At 37.0% G+C, this 24,034-nt stretch overlaps 1 protein-coding gene across 1 annotated transcript in view; it reads right to left on the bottom strand.

Moving 5' to 3' along the window:
- SPAG1 (sperm associated antigen 1) overlaps positions 1–24,034 on the bottom strand; it is a 36,239-nt gene that overhangs the window by 3,082 nt on the left and 9,123 nt on the right. Inside the window, exons 7-16 of the mRNA XM_041413073.1 lie at positions 22,224–22,354; positions 21,537–21,643; positions 18,949–19,111; positions 14,598–15,014; positions 14,115–14,214; positions 11,851–12,003; positions 7,518–7,690; positions 4,840–4,981; positions 3,815–3,941; positions 517–681 (exon numbers count right to left, since the gene is read on the bottom strand). Of these exons, the coding sequence (XP_041269007.1) occupies positions 517–681; positions 3,815–3,941; positions 4,840–4,981; positions 7,518–7,690; positions 11,851–12,003; positions 14,115–14,214; positions 14,598–15,014; positions 18,949–19,111; positions 21,537–21,643; positions 22,224–22,354 (1,678 nt within the window). The remainder of the gene's footprint in view (positions 1–516; positions 682–3,814; positions 3,942–4,839; positions 4,982–7,517; positions 7,691–11,850; positions 12,004–14,114; positions 14,215–14,597; positions 15,015–18,948; positions 19,112–21,536; positions 21,644–22,223; positions 22,355–24,034) is intronic.

Genomic DNA, 24,034 nt, shown 5'->3' with positions numbered 1-24,034 from the left:
ATCCCGTACATAACATTACATGCTGTGTTTCTTTTGTAAGATCTTACAGATGTTTGCTCTTTAGGGTAGGATTTCATTTTTCAGACCCATAACTTTAGGACCAGCACAGGAGCAGCCAGCACATCTGCTGACCACAGACCTCTGCCAGCACAGCCCCAGAGGCTGCCCAAGGAGCACAGACTTCAAAAATGAAACTGCTATTTCACAGCTGCACTACGTAAAACATATTTGAAAGCTTAAGCAGGTTTTGTCCTTAAGCAAGGAGCATATCCTCGAATTTAGTGCCATCTACATGGACTGTTTTCCTTCCTAATGTAGTTCTGAATACACCTGTGAGCAGTCCAAGCTTTATCATATGTAAAAATCCTCCAATATGCCCTCAAAATGATGTGAAAAATACAACACCGTCCCTGCAAAGATATAGATTCAAGATTGGCAAACAAAAGCTTTAGTATTATCTCTTCAAATGTGCAGCTTCTGTTCTGTTTGTTTTTAAGAAATAAACAGGTACAGCACCTCTTGTATGGTTATTTTCTTCCCATGTGTCTGCTGACTGCCAGCTCCAGCACTGCTGTCAAGGTGAAGCAGTTGGGTTACCTCCTCTAATTCCTTTTGTGCTTCAACAACATTTGGATCTATTACAAGCACCTTGTTGAAATCATCAGCACTGGCTTGATAATTCTGTAAGTAGAAGAAAATATTTTCCTCATAAGCACATCACTAGAAAAATAAATCTGAAGTACCATATTGTCCTTTACCAGTAAGAAAGGTAAAAATACTGAGATCTGGTGACAAAAATAATCTAAACACTGACAGTGTGATTTCTTCAGAGGGGAAAAAGGAAATGAGAACGAGTTAATACTCTGTGACTAAATATTTCCAATTAAATACGTAATATGAAATAACTTATTCTCAGAAACCTAGTCCCTGTGTCAGAGAGCAAATTACTGAAGTTTGCTGCTTTTAAGCACAATTGCTTACAGTGTAACACTGCTTCACAATTAATATGAGTCCAGCAAGTTTGCATACTTGCTTTGCCAATAAGAGAGTTAAACTGAGCTTTGATTAAAGATATATCTAATCTTCCTGGGCTTCAATCCAACAGACCATCTCTTACAGTGAAATTTTGCCAGTACTTGAGAAGACTGGGATTATGTTACAACCTCTGGGCTAAACAAGATTAGGACAAACACAGTGACAGAGTGGCATTAGGACACAGTTCCTCAGTAATCAGCCTTGTAATTTGTTTAATGCTTTTATTTCCCATTTTTTAATGTATAATTACTATTTTTAAACTAGATTTTCTGAAGTCACAAGGTTAATAGCATCAATTGAGGAAGACTGGAATTATCACACAGGAAAATCAAGACATCTCAAGGGCTGGAGTATCAAAAATAAAGATGAAATGCAGCAGTAAACAGTAAAAGACCATGCAGACAGTAAAAGACCAACATAATTTCTTGTGTGAGTGGTCTAGTATTTCTTCTGTTCCCAAGCAGCATCATAAGGTTACTATTAAATCATTTGTATTATCATGGAAAAACAAAATCCTCATGTACTACCTGAGGTACTTTCTCAGCACCTCAACCATAAGAGAGGAGCCAGTGTCCCAGTCACTCAAACTCTTTCCCACATTTTGTTCCAAACCGGTGGCCAGTATCCAAGGTGCAGAGAGTCTGCAGGACATCAGTAGTGAACTGAAGCCTGCTAGGTCACGAAAGAACACAGAGAATGAGAATTACGTGAGAATTACCCCTAACAAAGGAATGCACAAAGGGGCCAGGTTCCTTTCATGAGAAATCCACTACTAATTAAGCTAAATAATTTGAATCACAGATGTGAGGATTCACAGCTACAGAGAAAAGAGATTCTGGAACAGACTTCTGGAAACAAGAACAAGGGTCAGCAACCAACTCCACTGAATTTAAAACTGCAGCCTGTCTGACTGCCCAACAAAAATCCTACAAGACGACTGTACCCAAAGCAAGAGGGTGGACTACCAGCTGCAGAGATGCCATTTGGGGTCCTGTGTCACAGGCCTAACACATCTCACTAACGTTTTCTCCTGATCTTCCCTTAACTGCATCCTGGTACATCTGTAAAAAGACCCTCATTTACTACATTAAATTCCACTGCAGCTTTTTTAGTTAAATGTGTGTCTAATTACATATAAATGACACTTCCCACCTTAGTTAGGTCTTTGCTAAACTATACACCTTTAGCTCATACAATTCTTCATTACAGAGTAATTGGTCAACTTCAGATAATTTTTGTCATTTTATCTGATTTTACCTATCACTTTCATCCCTGAAATTAGCAATAATGAAGGGATTAAATCTGACCACAACAAAACATTTTTGGAGTCCCCAGCTCAGGTTGTTCTGAAGGAGTTCATCAACACTATGTTTCAGGTTGTCTTCAGTAATACAAAAGTAGCACTTTTTTCCTAGGATATGCAAAAAGCAATTCTCAGCCTTCTTCATGGGTGTGTAATACCCTTTTTTGCTGTCTGGTAGAATCACATTTATACTGTTGTTTTATCAAGTTTAACAATATAAGGTTAGAGATGATTAATACTAAGTAGCTTAGCATAGTTACAGGAAAAAAAATTAGAAATTGGGACTTATCACACTTTAAAAATTTTATAGCTATAGCAACAGAGGAACAAATGTATCACATTCGTAGGACCTGCATTTGGAATTATAACATGGGATGAGAACAGACTGGTATGCTGCTAAGCACAAACAGGTCCTCAGGTGATTTCTCAGCTGAGACACCATTCAGTAGTTTTTTGTAAGACATCAAACATAATGGAGGTCTGAGTAAGCATCCATTCATCTGAAGGACAATGATGAAACTTGGTGGACCTGCAGTCCACTTCTGCAACACTGAAGCCAGCACTTCAGATGCTTTTTAAAGACACTTGTAAATTTAATACAAAGCAGGTGACGAGAGCTGCCATCATGAGCCTACAAAATCAAGAAGCTGGTAATTCAATACCAAGTAAGAGCAAGGGTAGAGCAAGGATTGCTGTGGGAGAATTGCGGAGTGTAAAGGCGAACTTAACGTCACTGAAGATGGGGAACCACCAGAGGGAGGGACAAACAGAATGACATGGTTCAAGTGATGGAACATGAGATTTGAAGTCACATTTGTGATGGAAATGATAAATGTGTCTCCATTTATGATGATCAGGTACAAGGATACTCTAAAAACTGTATGTAAGATGAGCACTGTGGAGACAATCACCACTGTGCAGATGGAAAGGAAAAGCTGAGCACTGCCACAGAGTGACAAAGTACAGTACTGACAAAGGCTTGTAATGCATTGGGGGAAGAAAGAGAAAATGATGATAATTAAAACCCTGGTTTAATACGACACTTAAACATGAGCAGACGCCAAGACAGCTTGAGATTTTGGTTTGGACAGATGAAGACAAATTTGGAGAGAATCCATTTGTCATCAGCAAAGTTACAGTAAACTCCTTGACAGATCAAAGAGACTGGGTTATCCAGAAGGAGAATACTAGAACATTAGAACCGATTTGAAACTCGCTTAACCAATCTCCAGTCAAACCTTATTTATTGCAATATTCTTGTATTTTCTCAAATTATTACATCAACATGCAGGTTTTGATGTAGCAGAAATATTTATATAATGTTCCATGTATGCCTAATGCTCTACAAAGTAATACATCACCACACTGAGTACTTTGTTTGTAGTCACCCATTTACAGCAACCACCTCATTGCCTTTGAAGAGGATAAGCAAGTTTAGAAGTACTTAAGAATACCTGGCATGTTCTTTTTCCTCACCTGTAATCCTTTGTACGCTAGTGCTCTTCTATAAAAAGCTTTAATATTAGAATCTTCTATCTGAAGAACATGATCACAATCCCGCTTAGCCTCTTCATATTTATACAGTTTCAAGTAACAGAGAGCTCTAACACAGAAAAACAGAATATACTGTAATGTAAGTAATTCTACAGTGCTGCAGTGCTAACATCTTCTGACTCACAAATGTTAATTAAAGTACTTCACACAATTCAGTCTCAATGTGATTTTTTTTAAAAGTAACATTAACTATCAAGAACATCACTGAATGGATTTAGAGAAGGCTAATTCCTGAAAAAAAAGTCACAATGCAAGTATGACTAATGCTTGAAGTTAAGCAGGTATGCAAATATTTTAAAAGCAGAACCTACATTAGTACAATATGAGAGTATAGTGGTTAATGTAATACAGATTTTATACAGCCATTCTGGGTAAAAAAGTGCTCTGGACTAAATAAACAACACTGCTCTCTGTACCTAATTATTACTTGGAACTCTCCTATTCAAGTACTGGTCTAATCAAATCCTTCTTAGTTTGTAAGAGCTGATAAGATTACAGCATAGAGAATTATACTGCTGAATTAGGTCAACCTTTAAAATGATGCTGATGTATGACTGTGCGCTTACTTTTATTTCCTCAGAATGTACATTTTCTCTGAATTATTACTCTTCATATCTGAGATATTGCTACTGCATATTAAGTTTCAATTCAAATCATACCAGTATTCTTAAAAAAAAAACTCAAAAATGCTAAGCTTATTATAACTTCTACTATTGCTTACTCTACTTATATATCAGATTTTAAGATATATATCAGGGACATTAATATTTGCTCCCCTTGAAAACTGTTTTTACAAGAAATCCATTTTGTTATTATAAACACATACCAAGTAGGGAAAAAAATCCCTTTTTCTCAACAATGAGTGAATGGATGCAAAACCTCTATTTGAAATGAGAAAATGTAACTACTGTTATCCCACAAAGCAGCATTAGCTTTTGGATCTTTACCTGTTAGTGTAGACAGTACATTCCTCAGTATTTAACTTCATGCACTCACTGTATTTATTTGCAGCTTCTTCATATTCCCCCATTTTTACAAAATCATTCCCTTCATTTTTCAACCTCTTGAACTTCTCCGTAGCTTCCTCACCTAGAGCACGGAAGGATCACAGTGTCACATAAGGTCAGTTCATGAAGGGTGCCTGAATCATCTGTGCAGAATAAGGATTAATGCCTGGCAGTGGAGTCCCTCTGTCACCCTGCACTCGGCCATTCCTGTCCCCAGCCTCCCCTGCTGCTCCAACCAAGGCACAGCCAGACCTACATCTGGCTCAATAGGTCCCCATCCACCAGTGTTACTTCTCAGCTGAAAATAATGGGAATGCAACAGACAGCACTAAGCTTTCCCAGATTTTGTGTGGTAGAGAGGGCCTACCTGTGTCCACGGAGACCCTGCTTTTACTTACAATGGTGCAGACTTAATCAGCAGGATTAAAGGCCTTCCAGATCTCCACCATCACACCAAGGTGGCCATAATTTGATCTAATATTCTCTTTGCAATCATACCACGGTTACTATGCTAAACTGACAGTGACAATCAAATCATCACATCAGCTGGAGTTAGGATACATCAGTAATATTCTGTTAAGAACTATTTCTAAAAGATGCAGTGAGGAATTTTGAAACACCTAACTAGACTTTTTAGTGTTATTCCATAATTGCCTTTCCTTCTTAAGTCCACATCATTTGCTGCAGATGCTTTTGGGTTAGGCTACAGTTTTTAGCTGTGTTTGCAGTGAAAAACTGATCCCAACTGCAGCTTCATGACTCTGCTGCGACAAACAGTAATTATCAACATAGCTCTAAGTAAATCATAATGAAATCATCTACTTTTTGCACCGTGCTAAAGAATATGACCCTCCTGCCAAGCTTCAGGTTTTCAACACTGTATATAATCAACAATTAAACCTATAACTGAACTCATTGAGTTATTCTATAAAAACATGGCAGTTTCCTATGCCAGGAAACTACATGTGGAGTTGGGCAAAAATAAACTACGTGATACACACAATTAAATTATAATTCAAGTTGTAAGACACAAAGAAAAACATACAATTGTTGCAAAAAACTGTCAGCCAATGGTAAGGATTAATTAGTGACTGAACATTATTGTTGGCAGCCTTTCAGTACCAGCTATCACTGTCAGGTTGCACTGATGCAGCAGAGGCCTGAGAAGGCAACCAGACCCTTAAGAGTCAGCCTTCAGTGAAGAAAACAGTTACGCAATCAGTTTAATATTTCTAAAAACAAAGCCTAATCAAAGCCTGCTTTATTTGAAATATAGACTTGTTTTGCACCAAAATGCTGCCAAGCACTTGGAGGACACTCAGTATTGCAGTAATGCATTACAGACACATCACCCCATCACTAGTATGTATTTGGCCAACAGCCCAGGTACAAACTGCAGTCCCCTCTGTTGTTAATCGAGGGGAGATTATCTTCAATACTACTTTACATTGAAATAAACTCAAAGGGAAACCAATTAATACATGAATAAGGAATCACAGGGTTAAAGCCTTTGCAAAGGGAGTGTTTAATGTCAGTAACAACTGAATCAGAGAGCTTCCTTCACCTTATTTACTGAAGGAGAAAAATGGAAACTGCAATGAAGGGAAAAAAAAAATCAGGAAGGAAGTTAAGTTTCCCAGAGTTCAGCACTCAGTGATTATGTAAGGACAAGTCCAGAATATCCTTGAAAGGTGTCTCCTAATCTTCTGCCAAAATTGGGTGCTTGTTTGGGTGGTGGTTTTTCTGGGGGAAAACTGTTCTGTAACTGTGTTATAATGTCAGGGAAACCACTGATGCTCATGTCCTGGGGGGCATCAGGCACAGCGGGCACGGGAGGGGATTGTCCTGCTCTGCCCTGATCTGCACTGGGGTAGCCTCACCTTGAGTGCTGGGGGCAGTTTTGGGCACCACAATGTAAGAAAGATGTATTAGAGAGCATCCAAAGGAGGGCCATAAGCATGGTGAAGGTCAGAGGGGAAGCTGTATGAGGAGTGGCTGAGGTGGCTTGGTCTGTTCAGCCTGGAGGAAAATGAGAGGAAACCTCACTGAGGTCTTCAACATCCCCAGAAGGGGAAGCAGAGGGGCAGGCACTGATCTCTTCACTCTCATGACCAGTGACAGGACTCAGGGAAGCAGAGCTAGGGGAGGTTTAGGATGGATATCACAAAAACATTCTTCACCCAGAGGCTGGTTGGGCACTGGGACAGGCTCCCCAGGGAAGTGGTCACAGCACCAAGGCTGACAGAGTTCAGGAAGGGTTTGGACAATGCTCTCAGGCTCATGGTGTGACTCTTGGGGTGGCCTGGGCAGGGCCAGCAGCTGGGCTTTGGTGATCCTGATATTTTGCCAATGAGTATTACTGCAGATTTTATATAACTTAACTTTATATAACTAAATTACATGCTGCAAACTACATCACTTGGTTTAAAAAAAATTATCATAACTGCTCCACAAAGCACATTAAACTCCATCACATAAATGACAGTAATTTACTTTGGGTATTCACAAAGGTCTCTTAATGAGGGTTTTCTAAAGCAGTTTCTTTGACATTGCTAACATGTTAATATTTTCTAATTAGGTTTATTTTCTGAATGTGTATTTGCATTAGCTATACGTACAATTAATCTGCAATTCTTCTTCTCTGTTGATGTCTATAGTACTTGGTTTATTCTCTGAAGTGAGGTTTCCTCCATCCCACCTGTGTAGCTGAGCAGCAACTGGAACAACTGGAATTGGTGGAAGCTTCTCCCTCCAACTGGGACCATCCTGATCTATTAAAGTCTTTGTTATTCTGAAAAAGAACATCCCATCAACATGACTTTTCATATATTTAACTCATGCTTTAATAACTTACAACCAATTCAATACTGCAATGTTCCAATTAAAAAAAAAACCAACAACCTGAACAATTATCCTTAAGGGCAATTAAAAAATATTATCACAGCAGTCAACAGTATCACATTAATTTCAGATTTAGAGTTTTTCCACTTTAGGGTATTATGGAGGCATTTAGAATACAAGCTGACTTCAGCACAATCTGTAAATATTTAACCTAATGACTGATTCTGCAACTAAACTCTAAATGCTGCCTACCACATCAAGTAAAGAAATACAAAAAAGAAATCTATGTATTTATTTTGGTTACTCTTCTCAGCTGTTCATAGATGTTACTTGTAGTAAGTGAGATTACAATATTTTTCAGGCAAAATTTGATACTTAAATTTGCAAATGTCAAATGAAACCTCTTCCACAACAACTGCCACAACAACTGTCTAAAGAAAGGAATGCGGGTCACAGAGTAGTTTGCATTAAGTTGCATTTTATAGTTATACAGTCAGAAATTATCAATCAATCCCCATTTAAAAATATTTTAATTACATATAAACACTGTCTAGTCTTTCTTAAACCAACACATACATAAATGTCAACTATTTCCACATATGTGTGGTTCAATCCAAAACTATTTAAGTGGGAGTTTCCCACTGCCTTTTTCTCTTTTGGAGAAAGACGTAAGTTGACATAGTAAGTGAAACCATTTAAGACTTCATGGTTTCATAAAAAAATTTTGTAGTGTTAAAAAAAATCAATTACGAGAAAAACAATGTGATAAACATCTTCTAATCTCAAAATGGGCTTAAGAATCAAGTTCAATTGCTAAAAAGTCTAATTTGTAATTTAAGAAAAGAAAATTCTGAATTGAGTAGCAAAGCAAGTCACATGGATGCTACAGGAAATAAAACTAAAATTTTTTAATTAGGTACACTTCCATCTAACATGGTGTGAAAAACATACTACATGAACGCACATCCAAAAAAAAAATTAAGAATCTTGAAAGTGACATGAAGAACAACACAGAATGAATGTAAATTACCCAATGGAGTTTTCTTATTTAGTTTTGCTCTTTTAAAGTATTTGAATAACAGCTATTTAAAAAAAATAAAAGTCAGTGTAATACTTTGGCAGTAGAATCAGAGCACTCAAGACCATATTCTTTTCCCATTGTAGTCTGATCAAAAAACTAATACAAGCCCCAGTTCTAATCTCCTTTATGTAGAACAGAAATTACCAAAATATTTTAAAGAATTATAGAGATTAGAAAGTCTGTTTGTAGAGCTATATAATGAGTGAGTTTATGTCTTACACCATGCTGCATAAAAACCATGTGGTTTTGACTTGAAAGTAAACGTCTTCATTCACAGAATATCACATTCCACGGTCCAATTTAACTTCTTTGTTTTCTAAGTGATCAAAACCACTATTTTAATTTGGTTAACTGCACATGCCCTTGCAGGAGCTCTGCTCTGCCTGTACCATTCCTAAGTATCTTAGAGGACATACCAACAATGTGGCTTGTCCAAGTACTGCTTTGCTGTAATTTTACTGAAACTTCAGGATTTTAATGATAGCCTGAACCCAACTGCTAAGAAAAAACATGGCACACCATCACAAACTGAACAACCCAAAGATTTACTCAGGTTGTTTTTTTAGTCAACAAAACAGTACATGTCATATTAACATGTTGATTCATTAACTTCAGGTATTTCCCATAGAAAGTAATGAAGTAATTCCACACGAAACCAGAGTCATATTGAATTCCTATTTGCTTTTTCATTTATCATAATAGGCTTAAAAAGTTGCAGGAAAAATCTCTAATTCTTCAAAATCCACAGAAAGGATCCTGCAGTATTTGATGATCAATTGACTTATGTAAGCAGAGTCTTTTGCAAAAATGCATACTTGTGTGCCATGATTACCTTAAAAAACACAGGTGTCTCATGAAAAAGCTGGGACAAGCACACTCATTTCCCACCACCAACACCCCAACTTGACCCAACAATCCTGCAGTTCTGAAGCCGATCACAGATTTCTTTCTGCAGCACAGTACTCATATGGGACTTTGTAAAAATAGCTTCCAAGCTATTTCAGGCAATTTGCTTACTGATACTAAAGGAATTGGAACAACTGGAATGAAACTTCAGTTAAGTAGGAGGAAATGCATAAACATATTCCCACACATTAGAGCTTCTGTGTTTCTAACAGAGAAAAGTAAATAATGAAACACTCAAGGGGAAAAGAAAATACACAAAGTAAGAATACACTGATGTTCACAAAGCTAGGAAAATGCCACTAATTAAAAGCATGCCTGAAATGCAATTTCCAGTTATTTGGCACACACCATTAGAAGAGCCAGTCCTTCCAGTTTATCTAAAAAATCACCTCAGGAACCAGTAAAAGACACAATTTAACATAATCTAACCAATGAAACAAACAGTCAAACAACTGTTTATACTTACTTCCATTATGTACCCAAACTCTGAATTATTTCCTTTTGATTGCAAAATGATCAGACAAAGCTTTGATATTAAAAATCTTTGTATTTTATGTGAGCATCAAAAAAATGCAATTGATTCTAAGGTTTTTGAGAAGCCTGCTTAGCTATGTGAGCATAGAGAGACAAGCTTCAATGTGGTTTATCAAACCCACCCTCAGACACAAGTAGGGTGATGAATTTTCCCTGTCACCATCCTAAAGCATCACTACACAATTTCCCACAGAAAATTAAAAACCAATAACTCCTCCAATAAAATAAGGTTGTTAAGATCTGATCTTCCTAATATTAAAAAAACAAAAAATATTACATTTGGTGTAGTCTCTTTAAGCTAAAAGACAGTAATATTTTTTAAAATTTGTTTTTAGAAAGGTCTCTTACTTTGGAAATGAAAATAAAAGTTTAAGTAGAGCTTCAGTTGAAGTTTCAAATGACAAAATATTTTTCAAAAAATACAGCTGAAGTTCAATTATGCAGGAGGTTTATGGTTTAGAAAGTAATAATTTGCAAGCAAAAATGAATTACCAGCAGAAGAGAAGAAGGAAGAAGCAGCTGAAATAAGGTGATGGGTTGCCAGGGAGGAAAAGAGTAATGAGCAGTGAAGCTAAAAACATAGGGAAGGCCTAGAGAGGAGAAAAGGAAGAGTGTTAAGGAGAAAAGGGAAATAAGCTTATTACTAAGCAAGTTCCAAGTCAAGGAGAAATATGAAAAGAGTATCTGCAGACAAAATAAGGCAACAAGATTTTTAAAAAGTGTAATAATCACATAGGTACCAGGATAAGCAGCTATGGCACCAATCCAAGTGCTCTATTATCACCACAGATACAAAAGATCACTAAAAATTTTTGTGGTATCAAAAAAATAGGACTTTTAAGAGATTATAAAGTGCCACAATTTCCTCTGGTCAAATAAACAGAATTTAAAGAAAAATATTATGGACTTTTTAATGAATAGTGCAAGTGCTCATGGTCTTGCCTTAGGAAGAAAAAAACCATACTATATTTCACTGTAAAAGTCACATGCATGTGGGTTTCTGCTCGGTGATTAATGGCTGTTCTGTTTTCAACTTTATAGCATTAAAGTATAATTAGAGAAATTCAAAAGTCTCTCTTAGCAGAAAGAATTAATGTTGAAAGTATTAATACTTGAAAATAATATTCAATTGTATTTTTTACAACTCTAAGCTTTGTATCCAACCACTGTTTCAAGCTACTTCAGTATTTCCACAACTGCAGCATACAGAAGGATTCACACTTAACATAAATCTCCAAGTGCCACAGAAAGACTGTTAATATGTAAAGGAAACAGGATGTCAGAGAAATGACATGGACCTTAAGTATTACTTTTTATAGTATAAAATAGAAGTTAGGAAAGAGAACAAGTAGGAGCACTATTAAAAAAAAACAACCTTAATATATTTAAAACATTACATTTTTGAAAAACAGGAAAAGGGACCCACTGCTAGGAGAAGAAAACTGAAATTATGGGAAAACAACTAAAAGAACAGCCAATCTTCCACCTATAATGAACCAGTTGTGCACCAGCTCCAAGGGTACAGAATAGAGGGAGCATGTAAAACAAACAAATATGAATTCTATTCTATTTTGACAGTGTGCAGTTACCTGTTAGCACTATCATTTGCTGCTTGGATGCTGCTGTCTATCTGCAGGACAGTTTTATAATCGATGTATGCCTGTCCATACCGCTCCATTGACTCATTTGCCATTGCTCGGCGCAGAAGAGGCTTAAGGGAAAATGGCTGAAGCTCCAGAGCCCTGGGAAAACAAAAAGAAAAATGCAGGATTGAAAAGGAGTAACTGAATGAATAGAACTGTTTTATGACATACACAACTATATGCAACTCTGTGATTTCAGATGGCACTTACAGTAAAATAACTAAGGAAAATGGGTCTGAGTAGTTCATATCAACACCCTAAAATACACCCAGTTTTGAAATTGTTAGTGTTTTTACTACAGCTTCCTCTACTCAAAGCTCTGTCTCCCATCTGGAAAACTGCTCTCATCACCATGATGTGATTAATGTAATGGCACCTGCTTATGAGCAAAAGCTATTTTTCCTCTAAGTCGTGCCTAGATCTACAAGGATTTCAAGTATATGGTGTCTTTGCTTACATGACTTTCAGTTCTTCTTCCTTAAATGACAATATGCACTTAAAAAACACACTGACTAGGACAGTAGTACTAAAACATACACGTTTCTTTGGACTTTAGGTTTTTGCCTGCCTTTTGTCTGTTTATATTTTTGACTGTCTGCCTGGTCAACACCAAGCTCAACACTGTGCATTTAGAACACCTTCCCAACACCATGCATTCTTCCAGCAGTATGAAGCAGTCAAAGGCTTTATTTCTCAAGAACTACCTTCTTTTCAATGATTCTTGCTAAAGAGAGATAAACTTTTGAAATAGTGAAATTAAGATGAGTCTAGACAATTTGATTTCATGAAGTCAAAAAGCCACCCAGACTGAGATATCCCAGCTGCTCGGGGCCTGATACAGCTGGGCCTGAAAAGCCTCCACAGGAATCTCTTCCCAGCATCTCTGGGCAATCTGTTGCAATGCCAAGAAGTGTTCATGGGGAGGTTTCTTGTAATATAACCCTACATAATTTTTTACTTTGAAATCAAGTAACCTATTAGTAGATCATCTATTATAGTGTGTTGCCTACTTAAGATTTGATATTGCCTAATTTACATGTGTTTGCAAGTTTGCAGTTCTGCTTCCCAGTCTTTAAATTATTTCCACCTCTGTATTATTTCTACCTCTAAGCACTATGACTCCTTGTGCATCCAGGAAATATGCATGACATTAAGGACACTATCATTAGATAGTAAGAATAAAAAAGCTTCTAATTGGTAAGAATACAAATACAAAACCAAAAACCTCTGTATTACTGATTCCAACTAAAGTCTTGCATACTTCAAACTTCCTGAATAGAAAAATGTGATGGGTCTTAAATACACCATCTTGGCCAGCTGTGTGTGATCCTGCATCTATTTTAACAAAATACTGCTAATGAGTCATCTTTTTCAGAGAACTTATTCTGTCAGGTAGAATATATACAGCAAGTTAAATGTTTTGTACCTTTGTACTACAAAGGTATATGCATATTTTATTTTTAGTTTTGGAAGGCTTTTTTTAACAGCAGAGTTGTGCTGTACAAAAAACCCCACTGATTAATTAATATGATTTCTAATTTTTTTAAGATACTTTTTGTGCCTTAAGCCTCAGCATTATAAACTCAATCTATGGAAATATTAAAAAAAGCCCAAAACATCAAAAATACAGTATTAATTTAGTGGGACACAGTGTTTGGAAGTTACTTAAGGTGTCTGATCTTCTCTAACTCCTGTATCCTTAAAAGCCACAATAAGCAGAAAGGATTTTAGCTCAATTCCTTAACAGCTGTAATTATTGTTTATAACAATGTCAAGTATATATTAAAAACCCCCAAACCAAAACAACAAACCAAGAGAGAACACACACACTTACACACACACCAACCATACATGTGCTTAAAGCAATTTCCAATACCGTGATAAGCATCTGGCTTAACAAAGCTTTTACATATTTGTCACTGTAGAACTCCACTGTAAACCTGCTTTTGTATTAAAAACTTGAATCCCACTATGCATTTCTGTGAACATAATAAGCTTAAAAACTGCCCTTACACAGTAGGACAGTAAGATAGAAGTTATTTCTTTCCTAGTTTTCATGTGATTGTTTATGTAACAAAGGTATCTGTCATTGAGACAGGGAATCAGACTGTTGGTACTGTTCTGAGTCAAACAGCACTAGCAATATATCAGTTAAGATGTTTAATCATCACCAGGAATGTTGTTGCTCTACATGGGAGGTTTCAATTTACCTGTTACAATCCTGAATGCAGTCACTGCAGTTCCCTTCTTTGAGGTAACATGCTGCTCTGTTTGAGTACAAGATACTTAAATCGTCTGGACTTTGTTCTCCTAAAAGAAGTTACAATTAAAATCAAATAGGATTACTGAAATTACACTTAAGAATTCAAAATCTGCATACTCCAAGCTGCACTGCAGTGATGCAGTTTGCTGACACTGCAAAGCAGTAAAGAGCTTTCTTTTCTCGTGTTGCATTCAAACATATGTAAGCATTCAAACATAAATGTCAACAGCTCTACCCTAGAAAATTAAAACATTATTTCACTCATTGTCCTATATTTTCTGTCACGTGAAATGCTGTCTACTGAAATTATGCAAGATTTACTGCATGGTAAGTCCTGTCAAAAATCCAGGACAGACTAAATTCGTTCACTTGTAGTTCCTTTAAATCATCTAAACAGCTCTAGATTTAAAGTATAAGGTATTGCACTCACCAAGACCAGAGACATATTCAATTGCTTCCGAGTATTTGCGCACAGCTTCTCCAAACTGTCCACTCTTAAATAACTCGTTTCCTTCACTTTTTAGTTTTGCTGCAGTAGGAGGAAGTGAAGTGGAACTGCCACCACCAGCCGACTGAGACTCTTCACTCTGCGGTCTGGAGATCTCTTCAGCTTCGGCGCTTTCACTCGTCTCATCACTGCGCAAATAGCCATTAACTTCGCCTTCACGCTCCGACAAATGCTTTTCTGCCTCCTCTGAGGCGCCTTTTCTTACTCGGCTCTCAGCGGAGTCCTTGCGTTTGTGCGCGTCCCTGTCGTGCGCCTTGCCTTTGCCGCGGGGCTTTCTGTGCGCGTTGCCCATCGCGGGCTCCCCGGCCGCCGCCCGCGCCGCCGCTGCCGCGCCGGAGCCTGCGAGCGCGTTAATGAGCCGCGTTAGAGCCGCATCATCGGCGCGAACCATCGGCCTGCCGCGCCGGGGGGTGCTCCGCAGGGACACCCGGCAAAGCCCGCGGCATCCCAACGCTAGGGGGGCTCGTCTGCCTCGGAAAACACCGCTAAGGACACAGAAAAATTCCTTCTTACAAGTAACCTGCCGTTGTTGTTGGCAAAGGCTTACTACGAAGCCTCATTGCCCCTTGCTGGGCACACGGGAACCCCTGTCCTGAGGTGTCAGAATGGTACAGGGCTCACCTTGAAATTAACTCTTCAAATACCGCCTATTACTACACGGACACTTTGAGCTTCGTGACCAAATCAAGTGTCTGCATATTAAAATCAGATCACAAGCTATCAAACCAGTAACGTTATACAAAACTCTCCTCAAATATAACATAGAATAGGCAGGATAAAAGCTTATAAATCCTCCTCAAGAAGATTTCATTTAAACATTTCAAAAACCCTTTTATGCACACTTGTGAGCATTCAACTTTCACTGTTCTTTATTACAAATTTACTTAGGAAAAATTATAGAATAAGGGTGTTAGATAATAAAATCTCTATCTTCCATACTGATCTGAATTCCTAGCAGATCACCACCGCAGTATTCAAAGACAGATTTCTGCAGAGCTGACTCTCAGTACTACTGAGCACACAACTCTGCCTTTGGGTACTATTTGAGATGATATCTTCCCCTTCCCTTAACCTGTTGTTCTTATCTGTCCAACAGAATTTTTTCACATATTGGAATGATACTTTCAGTTGACTTTAACAAAACATCTGACTCAATAGGGATGAACTCCAGATGGCCCAAAATGAAAGAAATATTTTTTTTTAAACACACAGTATGTTACTGAAACCAAAACCGAACAAGATGGGAAAGCATAAGATTTGTAGAAACAGATTCCCTAGTGCCTCCTACCTAGCTGAGATCCCTGTTTTGAAATGCCATGCTATTAATAATAAGTTCATACTCCACAGTGGGAACAATGATAGGCTAAATCTACCCACACAGACATTTCTGTAAAACTTAAATTATTTCTATTTGAGACCTCCACCCACAATCCATCCACCCACTCATCCAGTTGGTGGTACCAAATACACCAAAAAGGCTTAAAGCCTATTTGCTAGGGAGAATGGTGGTAAAAGGCTTGCTAGGCAGATGAATGAAGACACCAGTATATTAAAAACTTCCTTAACATACATGCTAAAATATTTTCATTTTACATACACCAAAACAGAAAAAAATTTAAATGTCACAGACTAACAGGTGATAGGACAAGCTTTTACAAAACATAGTGAAGAGCATCCCAGCTTCTAGAGACAAAGAAAAAGCAAAACAAGCACATAATATGTGATTGTTATAAACGTGAATAATGTGTAATTCCTGAATACAGGAGGAAATTTCCTAAATATTAAGTGCACAGAACCAGTCCTGGATTAAACAGGAAGCAGTTACAGCATTTGGAGTCTGGAGTCCCCCTGGCGACAGGAATGCTGAGAGTTACCTTGCTTAGCTGCTGGGTAATACTAGTTGGTTAAATATTTCAGGTCTGAGTAAACAGCATGCAAAAAAATGTACAGCTATACTTCTCAAATATAATTCTCACTGCCTTTTAGTTTCAGTCTTTAAAAACAATGTTCCTGTACTGGTCTCTACAGAGAAATGTATTCATGAAAGCAGTATTCTGGGCTAAAAAACCCCCAATATTTCTGAACTTTTCTTAAGTATAAAAAAAAAAAAAAAAAAAATCGACATTATGAATTCCAAGGAGAATTTGAAGAAAGGTACTGAAAAGTCTGGACAGAATTTTGACCAGAATGACAACAAATACACATGAGAAAGAATTTTAATTTATGTTATTACTAAAATAACAGACTTAAAATGGAAGGACCATCATAAAACTAAAGAAAAAAAACCAACCCACTGAATACTCTAACTGGAATATTTGAAGTTTGGTGAGTGTTTAATATTATATAATATATAATAATATAATATATATAATATTCTTTGATATTGTAGTAGATCAAGTATATACCACACAGCTCAACAAATTTGTCTTAATTTAAAGGGGCTATTTAAAATGTATCAATTTATCTTTAAACTGTATTTATCACTTGAGGTTATAACTTCTAGAAACATGTCAAAATACCAGGTGCTTTGTCAAGCACATACATGATTTTTAGGTTTTGCAGTGCCTGAATACTGGTTTTTATAGTCTCTAGGATGCAAGCAATTTTCCATTTCTATTGTACAGAAAGGGCTCTATTTACTTTTGCTTACAGTTAAACAGAAGATAAAGAGAGACTATACTCTATTTAGAATGTTTTGTTCAAAGTTCAGAAATCAACTCTTCAGCTATAAAGAAAACAAAAAGTATTTTTTCCAATCTCTAAATTGTAAATTCAGTAGGAATGCATTAGGCTTACCAATTAGAATGTGAAATAAGTGTGACTACATGACTGGACTGCTACTGGACTGCCTGTGATTACAGGACTAGATGTTTACTCCACTTATTGCTGTTAGGTTCACAGAACATTTTTTATTCATTAACTGAACTGAATTCATATTTGTTTCCAGCTGTACAGGAAAATACAGCCTAATCTATGAAAATACTTTCCACTTAAATCTCAGAAATACTTATGTGTATCACAGGAACACATATGCCATTGGTGTCAGTTGGCAATCTTCCCTATCTTTAAAGGCCTAACCTTTCATCAACAGAATGGAAGTCTTCCTATGGAGCTAGAAGGCACATAGTCATCTGAATGCTCACAACAGAAAACACCCCCAAATGAACAGACATTTAAGGCTAGGGACATAATGCACCCCTTTCTTCTAAGGTTTTAGCTCGGGAGATTTGGTAGATACCAACTGATGTGGGAAAATATACTTTCCCTAATCTTGTATGCCAATAATACATTATTATATCACACAGGTACAGTCCAATATTCACAATTAAGCTGCAAAACCCCCACAGACTGATTTAGTTTCAAGACAAAACACAGAAAACATAAAAGTCACAGCTGTCATGCCACAATACCTTAAGGAGCCAACATAACTATAAGAAAGGAGAAGGGTGAAATCAGCCTAGGCATTTTATTCTGTTACAGGCCAGATGTCAGCCATGCAGCTGATCTAAAAGGAAGCTGCCAATGCAAGCCTTCCTAGCCCCTGCTGCCTCACCTCCTCCTGCAAGCCATGGATTCTGATTATGCCAGTGGCTTCATCCCAGGAGCCTTGCAGCTAACCACACACTAATTCAGGAATGGGAAATACACTTCAACTGCTTGTAAACTACATCCAGTACAAGAATTACATGTTGTTTACCTCTAATACAAACTTCTAGAGCCCAGAGATGAGCTCTTACAATAAAAAAAAAACCAAAACAAACAAACAAACAAAAAAAGAATGATAGTTTCCGAAACAACAACAAAAATTATAGATGTTAACAAATTGTACCTGATCATTTTTGCACCCTTTGATGCAAGCATGGGAAGAAAAATGCAGAAGAAAAATGTGCTGGTGGGAAGGCAGGAAAGCTGTGTGAGAGAAAGATCTCAGGAACACAAAATGTTCTCTCAACAGAAGAAATTTTTAACTGGGTCCACATCAAAGGACTGGTGTAAAATTACACAGGGCACAGGGAAGTAGGTGATTTATAGCAACATTTTCCATTTGTCTCTGTTATGCCCATTCTAGAAAGAATTACTAAGATGTGTAATAAAACTGGGTTCTAGATTTCACACTTAAATCTATTTTAAGTAGTCAATGTAAGTTTAGTCTTAGAACAGGCAAAATTCTTTGCAAGAATATATAGATGAATTGTGTGAATAAACATTACTATCTCAAAGACACCTATTTTTTCCTTAGGTTAAAATAAAATAGGAAATGATAAGACATTACTTTTATCTCCACCACGTCTTTCATGTTCTTCTGTATTTTCCCCTCTTCCTTCAGCAATTTCTGAATCCTCTATCTCTTGAATAAGTATTTTTTTTCCTTTGCCTTGTGGCTCAGGTACAGGCTTTAAACTTTTCAGTTTCTCTTCAATCTCTAGCAGACTTTTCTAAAATAGACAAAAAATCAGCAATAGCAGAAGTTTTTTTATTATGTATATAAATTACAGTTTACATATAGCAAGTACATTCTGTTAAATAATCCATGTGAAATCCCAAAGAATTATCAAGATAAATGTTGGCAATATAAAAACATGGCAAATAAATGTGAATTTTCCAAGAGTCTGCATCAAACCAAAATTAATAGTCAATTCTGCCTCTTTCACAAGAAACAGACACAAGATATCTGCATATTTTTGTGTGAAGATATCACATAAATAAATAAATACTTTTATTGAATGAACTGCTTATCAAAAAGAAAAACTAAATTCAAAGGAAAAAAAGTAGATTTATGATTGTGAGATCTGGCATGGTCTACTAAGAAGAGATGTGGAAAACAGGTTCTCTAGAGAAGCTCAAAAAAAGCCTAAAATCAGAATCAAAAATTATGCTACAGAGAATTTTATGTCAGATGGACAACTGATGGAGAAATACAACTGAGAGAACAAGAACCCAGAGACAACAGTCTCTTAACATTGTAGCAGAAGGACACTGTTGAATAATAAGGTTTGCTCCCCTTATAAGAACTGCAATTAGATGATCAAACAGCTTCTCATTCCATAATATTTTTCCATTACTCAAAAAATACCCTTTAACTGAACTTGAATCATCAAGGTTGGAAGAGACCTTTAAGATCAAGGCCAGCTGTTAACCCAGCACTATCACTGTAACCCATAAGCCACTAAATCACTTTACACTGTCAGAGCAGAGTAAGACACACCCAGCATTATGTGGTATTCTGAACGTAATTCAGTGCTGTGCAAGAAAGGGCCATCTCAGTACTTCCTGTCTCAAGAAAAAGATAAGAACATGATAAAGCAAAGATTCACATGGACAAACTACCTTGAAGAATTTCAGTTACTGACAATCAATTCACTTTTATATTAGTGATTCTGGATATAAACATGCATTCTGCATAAGTTCCACACATTCATATTTAGCTCAAAAGAGTTTTGAGGATTCTCCAAGCAGTGAGAAACTTGAAAAAATGCCCTGCCAAGCACTTGTCATTTCTAGATGTGCCAGCCAAGGCATAATAGCTGGCATGAATAAGGACAAAGTACAGATACCTGCTTTCAGCTACAAAAGCATTGCTCAGCAAAGCAAGTAATGGAAGAGTGTAATCAAAATGAGTGACTATCTCTGTCTGGTATTATAAGAAGTCTCAGCACAGCCTATTTGATACATCTTCACATAGACTGTCGTAAAATTTGTCATCACAGACTCACAAGCTATTTAGATATTCAGTCTTGTAAACAGAAAAGACCAAAATCTCTTTCAGAACTCAGATCCAGAGACATGTAATTCTTTAACTGATGTGAAACTCAGGAACTATTGTGGACAGGAACTTAGCTCTAGGAGCACCCAAAAAAGGATAAATGCTGTCTGTGGTGAATTTGACATAAGAGGCTTGTACCACTTTCTCTGGGTCAAGCAATAGTAATAAATAACTCCATGAAAAGAAGGAGCAATGAACAAGCTCCTAGCAGCTTACAATATGCCACCAATCAGATCTGGACAGAAGTCAGAAGTTGGGACAATTGCACAGCATCCAGAAGTCATATGGGAGTCCCAAAAACATTGGGAGGGTAGTAGTATGATGGACTCATAATTAACATACAACAAACAGTTTACTATCAAAACTGCCCAGTACTGAAGATTCTCAGGACACATAGAATCCAAATGCAAGGACTGTTCTGACCTGCAAAACATCCCTAAGATACCAATGAAAGGACACAAACCAATCCTCTCCTAAAACAGCCAAAGTAATAGTAGATCAAGGACCACATCCTGACTTTGATTTTCAGAGAAAGCATCTGGCTTTCTTTGATCCAAAATTAGTTATGAAGGGTCCAGATTTATCAGAAGGTATGAAAGGTTTTTCATTCTACCCTGGAGATGAGAAATGAGGATTTATAACACCACACTGAAGCAAGGACAGAATCCAGCTCTTCTCCTTTTGGGTTAACTTTACTGCTATAACAACAAAAGCTTGGCATCTCTATTGAATTTTCCTTCTCATTATGTATTCAAACTTCAATGCACCTATCTCAATGGATCATTTTAAGAGAAATTTCCAAATAGCTTTGATCAGCAAGACACTAATACTGCAAGCATGTTCAGCAGAAAATGTTTTAGGCACCTAAATTACACTAACAGAGAAGGCTTTTCCTCACAATCAGGTCATAAACAGATCTGGCCACATTCAATCACCTAATTTCCACCACATGTGGTCTTGGGAAGCTGATCAATGGCACAGCAGATTGAGTGTGTCCTCAAAACTCATAGTTACATCAAACAACATGAACTGTACTCACTTTATGCTACAACTGTGTACAACCTCTTTCTAGCCATATTCAACTCACTGATCTTTACCTTAGCCATAGAGTTTTCTGGTTCAACAGACAACACTTTATTCAGATCCTCTACAGCTGTCTGGTAATTCTGCAGATGATTGTGCACAGTGGCACGACGCATCAAAGCTACAAAAGAACAAAGTGTATTATTTATGTATTTAAAGTATAAAATGGATAAAATTCTGCAATTAATTCTATATTAGTAACAACTGTTTTCTTAATGATTTTTAATGATGCAATTTCACATGAGGTCTTTTGAGGAGCAGTCATGAATTGTGAAGCACCTTTTCATGAATTTCAAATTTTCCACCTCCACCCATGCAAATACAGTTAGCTACATTCAAGTCCTTGACTTCAGAAAGGAATAAACCAACAACTTTGATAGTTTTCATGTCACTTTTAAATTAATTTATAATTCAGTTTGGGTATTATGGAAACTGCATGAATACAAGAGGGCTTATAGTTATCATATGGAAAACATGCTGCCATGTAAGAATTCCCTTTACACATCAATAGGATGAACTGCATAAAACTCCACTAATCCCCAAAGAACCATTAAAACAGCTTTGGGAAGCTATACTGTTCCTTTATTTGTATTTAGACCTGATCTAAAGCTCAGTTAAGTCAACTAACCATTTGCAAGTCAAATGTACCATTTTATTTGCTAGAGGTAAAATAAAAGATTGAAATCTTATTTTTACTTTACCTTTTATGTTGCCAGGTTCCATATGTAGTACCTTCTCACAATCCTGCAAAGCATTGTCCCAGTCCTGAAGTTTGATTTCTGCTTGAGCTTTGTTATTATATACAGCTGCAGTCGGTATTACTGATAAACTCCTAAAAGAAAGGGAATATTGATCATGTTAGAGTCAGAGTTAGAAAACCTGAATCTAGAAACACTTCACTACTGGAAGCTGGAAACTGCATTATAGCAATATCAATACTGGTACTCTAACCACAGTAGTGGTTAGAGACTCCTTCCTGTGAGACCACAGGCAACCATCCACCAACTAGATTTTTTAAGAGCCTCTTGCTTGCCAGGACTTAGACCTGAGATGTTGCAGAGGAGATGCCGTGGCTTGTCTCTCACTTAGATTACTACCTCCTCCTGCCATCCATGTAGACTCCAAAAGAACTGCCAGATGGAACCTTTGAGAGATGAAGAGTAACTACACAGCCTCTAGGGATTATGATGAAAAGCATGGTGGTGGGGGAGAACACATGGGATTCTCCTTAATCTTGCTTGTAAAATGGAAAGACTCAGGTAGCAGTGGATGAATTGCCAGGTCCACATCTGGCTGCAGGGCTGGTATTGTAGGAAGGGTTTTAGTTTCTGTAACAACAGGATCATAGGATCATCTCTGAGGAACAAGGACAGCTAGGATGCACATAACAAAATGATGTAAGGGAATCTTTGCCAACAACCTTGTTAATGTTGCAAGGGCTAAACTGTGCTCACTGGAAAGAATAGCAATGGAAGTGCCAGGGGGACAGCACACTGCAATAGACAAAATTTCCTTGTAAAAAACCCCCATGGTTGAAGAACAATCTCAAATCCTTGTCCACAAATGCACAACACGTGGGAAACAAAAAACAGAATAAAAGCTCTATGCAGCTATGATCCCAGTGGGATAATCTGTGCATGCTCTTTAGAAAGGGTAGCAGGGTGAGGAAGAAGAAGAGATGCATTCTAGTCTAAGCAATGATTCAATGTGCAAAGGTTTTTCTTCACACAAGAGGAACAGGAAAGAGACTGACAAGCCAGTCAAGAAAGCAAATGGATAAGAAGAAGTCAGACTCTACATTTTCCATTCTAGACACAGATGACCCCTTCAGGTTATTAACAATTCACTCCAAAATATTTTACTTAAATATTTGTAACTCTAAGAAAATAGATTGCAGATAGGATTAGAGAAGTGACCAGTTAGAAGAGCATGGTGTCACTATCATACATTTCAGAAGGCATACAATGCCCCCCATGGGGGTCAAAAATGGAAAAACTCTCCATTAGAAAGGATTCTGCCTATCCTTATCCTTAGTTATTAGTACCTTATTTATGTACCAAAAGAGACAGTTTTATTTTTATACTATGTACTTGTATTTTATTTATTGTGTATGAAATACAACTATAGACTTTTTTATGTTGGTGTAAAAAACCCAAGTTATTAGTACCTTATTTGTGTACCAAAAGAGATGGTTTTACTTATTTTTATATTATGTATTCGTATTTTATTTATTGTATATGAAATACAGCTATAGACTTTTTTATGTTGGTGTAAAAAACCCAAACAAAACAGGAAGGGTCTTTAGGCTGTAATTCAAGAACAAAAAAACCCAAACCCATCAGACATCAAATGCCTCAGTTAAGCAGCTTGTGCTCTATGAATATCATTATAAGTGTGCACACACACACTCACACACACACACATATCAATCTTTATCAGCAACCTCCTGATAAATTTTCATAAGCTGTTCTACAAAATCCATGCACACACACACACATACACATATCTATCT

Source organism: Onychostruthus taczanowskii, unplaced genomic scaffold (assembly GCF_017590055.1).
Source record: "Onychostruthus taczanowskii isolate IOZ18803 unplaced genomic scaffold, ASM1759005v1 scaffold4, whole genome shotgun sequence".
NCBI lineage: Eukaryota > Metazoa > Chordata > Aves > Passeriformes > Passeridae > Onychostruthus > Onychostruthus taczanowskii.
This window is presented reverse-complemented; position numbering and strand designations above follow the sequence as displayed.